General features: G+C 43.7%; 1 protein-coding gene across 1 annotated transcript in view; it reads right to left on the reverse strand.

Annotated features, from left to right (window-relative positions):
* GK5 (glycerol kinase 5) overlaps nucleotides 1-5,729 on the reverse strand; it is a 65,468-nt gene extending 59,739 nt beyond the window's left edge. Inside the window, 1 exon segment of the mRNA XM_037736881.1 lies at nucleotides 5,421-5,729. Within this exon segment, the coding sequence (XP_037592809.1) occupies nucleotides 5,421-5,567 (147 nt within the window). The 5' untranslated portion in view covers nucleotides 5,568-5,729.
* Nucleotides 5,730-6,226: the final 497 nt, after the last annotated feature.

Genomic DNA, 6,226 nt, shown 5'->3' on the forward strand with positions numbered 1-6,226 from the left:
ACTAATGTTTATAGCAGCTCTATTGATGATCACCAGAAACCACCTAAATGTACTTCAACTGGTGAATGAATGTAGTACATCCATATACTTAGAAATAAAAAGAATAAACAATTGATACACATAATAACATGGACAAATCTCAAAGGCATTACGCTGAAAAAAAAATCCAGTCTCAAAAGGCTACTTACTCTATGATTCCATTTATATGACATTCTCAAAAACACAAGACTATATCACGGAAAACAGATCAGTGGTTACCAGAGGTTAGGTAGGTGAGGAAAGTGACTACAAAAAGGTAACACAAGGGAGCTTGGGGGTTACTTCTACACATGTGCTAAAGTTCACCAAACTATACACCAAAAGTCTGTTTTGTGGACTGGATGCAGTGGCTCACGCCTGTAATCCAGTACTTTGGGAGGCCAAGGCAGGAGGTTCGCTTGAGCCCAGGAGTTCGAGATCAGGCTGAGCAACATAACAAAACCCCATCTCTACAAAAATACAAAAAGGGTGTAGTGGGCCACACCTGTAGCTCCAGCTACTCAGGAGTCTGAAGTGGGAGAATCACTTGAGCCCAGGAGGTAGAGGACACAGTGGGCTGTGGTCACATCACTACACTTCAGCCTAGGAGACAGAGGGAGACCGTATCAATCAATCAATAAATCAATTTCGTAAAAATCTATGGCTTCAAGTTAAAATGATGGCTTAAACATAAGCATGCATCTCCAATTCCTCCCAGACAAAGAGAAGAGGAGAGCAAACAGGATCAGACTGGATTTTAACAAATGTTTTTAACATGAACAGTGAGTGGGCAAGTGTTACCTGGCTTAGGGCAGAGGAAGAAATGCCAGTATCTCACTCCCTACTCAAATTACACTGCATCTCTACTCACCCTGGCTCCCATTTCACTCAAAGTAAAACCATTATTCCTTATAATGGCCTATAAGACCAGAGACAGGTCACCTCTACCCTGCTTCTCAGAATGTGAACTCCTAGAGGGCAGGGAATGTGTCTCCTTAGTTCATTTTATCCCGAGCATCTAGAAGTGTCTAAGGTTTCTTAGATACTCGATAAATATAAAGTGAATGTATGAATGAACATATGAGTGAACTATGAGATGTTTCTTAGATACTTCATAAACATAAAGTGAATGTATGAATGAACATATAAGTGAACTATGAGAGTGATGCCCATAAGCAGAGAGCAGAGATTCTAGGGTGGAACTCTGGAAATTACAGTTTCCTCTGAAGGCTAGGATGCCAGATGGGATAGTACACAGGACTGATTCAAAGTCTTTATAAGGAGCCCCAATTCCTCTCCTCCAGCCAGATCACTGTCCCTCCCTAACCTGGCAGAAGGTAAGAGATTTACTTCTGGAGGGGTTGAACCAGAGTTCTGTACTTGCAAATCGCAGATATATCTAAGTGCTAGGGTAAGGCATGGTACCAAAAAAACAACGCAGATAACCAACCAAGATCACCAGTTAGGGAAAATCTCTAACATGCAGTACGAAAAGGCCAAAATGAAGAAAAAAAGAACTCTGAGGAAACAGTGACAATACTAGGAGTGTAAGTGTTACCCAAGCTGATGTGGAAAAAGAATCCCTTATTCCCCAGTGAGCTCATCAGAAACAGACCTAACACAATCTATTCTCCTTCTGTCAATTAATACTTCTGCCCTTTCTATGTAAGGCTTTTATGACTACAGACTATAAGAGTTCAACTACAGAAACATTTTCTTATCCCAAAAAATTCAATGTGCGTATCATTGCTTCAAGCCTATAAACCTCCAGGCTTAACCAAGGGTCACTTCCCCACTTTACCAATCAGGATGTCACATACCAACTCCAAACAAGTCAAAATAATGAAATCTGTTCCTTGACGGGAGGACCAAACCCAAATTAGATCAAGAATATAATAAAAGTTAAAAAGAAATGTTTTAAATTAAAAACAAAAGATGACAACCACATACTCCATTTTTCAAGCATGTACAGAGAGTACACGGTATTGTTTTCTTTGGAGTGATCTTTCTGTCCTGTTCTTCCAACCAAAACATTATCCTTTTTTTATAGTTTTTCATAAAAGCATGATGTTCCACTGAGGCACATAATAAATATTCCTCATTTTTAAAACCAAAATGTCAAATATTCTTATGTGGAGTTTCCAACACAAACTATTCCTCTAGTAGTTAATACAAATATTTAAGAGTACCTAAGAAGGACTTTTTAAAAAATACAAATTACAGAAATAAGCTAAAAATGTATCTCTGCTGTTAAACATTAAAAAAATAAATGTCATAAGAAATGATTGATGCCTTCTCACAGCCTATTTTGTTCTTGTCTATAAAGAGGGATGTCTTTTTCTTTTTTAAAAAAATTTCTTTCCCAGTATCAATCAAATCATACACTAAGAGGTTTTAGGTTTCTATTATACATTCTTTCCAACTGAATATTATAAGAGGTATAATTTTCACTTGACAAAATAAACACAATCAAGTGCTATGTCTAAGTCATAGAGACCCATGAATTCCTAACAGTTTAACTGCAATTCAATTATTTATTCTGTAACCAGGAGGTACTAAGCCAGGTATTAAGTAGGAATGTAGACCAGCAAGCTCCTTGTTCCAAAAAAACTCAAACTATCTGCAATAAAGGATCAGTTGCTGCTTGTTTTTTTTTTTAAAGATGTCTATTCATTATGGATCAACAATTTTTAAGAAACAAGTTTCCGGCCCAGGTGCAGTAACTTGGGCCTGTAATCCCAACACTTTAGGAGGCTGAGGCAGGAAGATGGCTTGAGCCCAGGAGTTCAAGGTTGCAATGATCTGTGATCAGGCCACCTGGGGGACAGAGTTAGAATCTGCCTCTAAAAATAACAATAATTTTTATAAAGTTTCCAGAAAAAAATGGCTTATAAAATAAAATCCCAAATGTTTCATTATTAGAGTCAATACATAAAATTACTCTGCTGAGTTGTTATACAAGTTCCTAAATGCTTGGTTTTCTTTATCTCAATCCTAGCAGCCCTGGAATTACACTTTAAGCAGTACTGCTATAAACTCCTACCACACAGAGAGGCATTGCTGCACATTTCTTAATCTACGACTGTGCTTCATCTGGGAAGAGCAGGCGTGTGTGCGTGTGCGTGTGCGTGTGTGTGTGTGTGTGTGTGTGTGATTTTATTTACTCCTATCTTTCTTTTTTCCAGACACATTTTCCACAATTTAGAGTCTGTGCAAACCATCCTGGCCTCCTGCCACTCACGGCAATCTTGATCCATCTTAGAGATTCTTTACCTCATTCCTTAAAAAAATAACGATCTGCCCCAAATTATATATTAACTGTGAAACTTTGCATTTTCTAGTAATTTATTTCTCCCTTTGGTTCCAAATATTTCAATTCCTTTAAAAAAAAAAAGTGCTTAAAACAAAAGTACTTTGTGTCTAGAATTAAAAAGGAGTTTAAAAAGTATCACTGTGTTTGTGGTGAATCCTCATACAAAGATAAGGAGTACCAAGTCACAGAAAAATGGTGTCTGCCTTTTTTTTGTCCTTTCAGTCTGGGACAGCGGGTTAGCATGTGGGTGGGTGGGCAGTGTTCCCACACAGCCAGCCAGAGAAGGGACCAGGGACTGTTACAGTCCCAGTTCCACTGTCTTGGTTCTGAAACCTGAATGGAGCCCAGGTGCGGTGTCTCACACCTGTAATCCCAGTGCTTTGGCAGGCCAAGGTGGACAGATCGCCTGAGGTCAAGAGTTCAAGACCAGCCTGGCCAACATGGTGAAACTCAATCTCTACAAAAATCAAAAATTAGCCGAGCATGATGCCGGTGCCTGTAATCCCAGCTACACAAGAGGCTGAGGCAGGAGAACTGCTAAACCTGGGAGGCGGGGGTTGCAGTGAGCTGATAGAGTACCACTGCAGTCCACTCTCGGCAACAGAGCGAGACTCTGTCTCAAAGAAAACAAATAACAACAACAATAACAAAAATTGAATGGAAGGCAGTCTGATGTTTCCTCAGAACAAATGCTCAGTAACTACTAACTGGCACTCTAGTTGGACCTGCTCCTGGGCAAGTGCTACAAAGAAAAAGACCTTTAAGTGAATGAGAAGAAGGGTGGGACACTGAGAAAACGGGAAATCCAGTGCTGCTAGGAATGGTTTAGGTAACTGACGGCTCCTGCCCTCCCTCAAATTTCTAACATAAAAAGATGCTGGTACTGGGAAGAGTAAATAAGAACACCCTCACAGGCTGGGCACAGTGGCTCACACCTGTAATCTTAGCACTTTGGGAGGTCAAGGTGGGTGGATTGCTTTAGCCCAGGAGTTACAGACCAGCCTGGGCAACATGGCAAAACCCCATCTTTATAAAATAAAATAATAAAAAAATACAAATTTAGCCAGCCATGGTGGCCCCTTCCTGTAGTCCCAGCTACTTGGAGGGCTAAGGTGGAAGGATCACTTGAGCCCAGGATGTCGAGGCTGCAGTGAGCCGAGATCGCATCACCGCACTACAGCCTGGGTGACAAAGTGAGACCCTGTCTCAAAAGAAAAAAAGGAACAACAATAAGAACGCCATAACAAATAAACATTATTTTTGGTGCATTGACAGTTGTGTAGAAATCAACACTTCATTAATATGAGAAAAGAAGAATATCAATTTGCCGGTTTCTGACCAATATTATCAACAGTTCAAGGCTTTACTAACAACCAACTTGGCAGGTCTCTCAAACGAGGGGAAAAAAAGAATTCTATGAATTCTCAAAGACGGAATATAAAAAAGTGATGACTACACAGCCTTCGAAACTTGCCCAATACCTCTAGTATCCATGGCAATTGCTCACGTGAGGAACCAGCATTTTCTGAAGTAGTAGTTAATAATGATAAGTGAAGAACAATGAATAAACTTAAATTCTACAAAAATATGAGAAGTTATAGGCACAAGTCCAAATGATATAAAAGAGAAAAAAGAAAAAAAGTTGTGAAAAATTAAAATGTAAATAAAGACGGAGTGGGAAATCTATCAGGAAAGTGCAGGAAGAACCAAGCAACTCACAAACCACCCTCGGGCTGGACACGCACAGCCTGCCCAGTCCCGTCTGGCGAGTCACCTCAGTCCCACCCAGTTAAGGCTGGACAGGTGGCTCCCAAGGTGGCAAGAGGCGAGCGAGCAGCGCAGGTCACACACCGGGCCCTTGGAGCCTTCAGTCTGGACAGGAAGGGCGCTCCAGGTTCAGATCAGCCCAGGGAGGGAACGCTGAGACTCAGCCCTTCCCGGCGCGCCGCTCTGGCCCGAGGGCCCGCGGGTGCTGCAGGTGGTCGCTTCCGGGGCGGTGAGTGGGGACCGCCCGCTAGCCTCCCGAGGCCGGACCCCGGGACTCGGCAAAACCCAGTCAGACCCGGTCCTAACCCCACCCCCAAGTCACCTTCTGCGCGCTGGAGCCGCAGACCCGCGCCGCACGGTCATAGACGTGGCAGCGGATCACAGAACTGCCCACGTCCAGCCCCAGCACGAAGCCAGCTTGCTGCGGCTCCTGTGCTCTCTGCTCCCGGTCCGTGGGCAGCCCCGACATCCCGATCCCGCACGCCTCTCCGCTACAGCCGCCTCCTCAGCGGGCGCGCTATAAACCCCGGCGCTCCAGGGCCCCAGCGCACCGAGCCGCGCGGGGCCACTGGCCCCACCCCGCCCCACCACGAGATCCCAGAGAGGCCCGGCCCCTGCCGCGGGCCCCGCCCCGGCGCCGTGACGTCATGGGCGCGCGCCGGCGGCGGCGCCGGGTGGATAGAGGTGGGTGGGATTGCGCCAGGCTCTGGATCCCCAGCTCGCCAGCCGGGATCGGCTTCCAATCGCCGTGGTTGGCGTTGACTTGGCCTTTAACTCCTAATTCTTTCTCTTGCGTCTCCAGCTTCCTGAGAGGCAGCGCCTGCGTTTCTCTTAACCCTGGCTACGTTTGAGGAATCTCTACTAAGAAAAATAGCTACCCCGTATGCTAATCGTAAGGAGAAAAGTATAGGCTAGTTTATATAAAAATCTCAAGAAGTTTCAAGGCGTCATCAGGCACATTTATTCATTTCTTACCCATGATTATGACTTGAAGGCTGGAGAAATTACAATCTCTGAGTAACTTTGACAGACTCAGCTGTGTCTCAGCGTTCATGCAGAATTTTTCAAGCTTAAAGCATTTGTAGAGGTCACTACCATACCTGGTTTCCTTTTTTTTTTTTTTTTTTT

This window comes from Cebus imitator, unplaced genomic scaffold (genome assembly GCF_001604975.1).
Source record: "Cebus imitator isolate Cc_AM_T3 unplaced genomic scaffold, Cebus_imitator-1.0 Scaffold30, whole genome shotgun sequence".
Lineage (NCBI taxonomy): Eukaryota > Metazoa > Chordata > Mammalia > Primates > Cebidae > Cebus > Cebus imitator.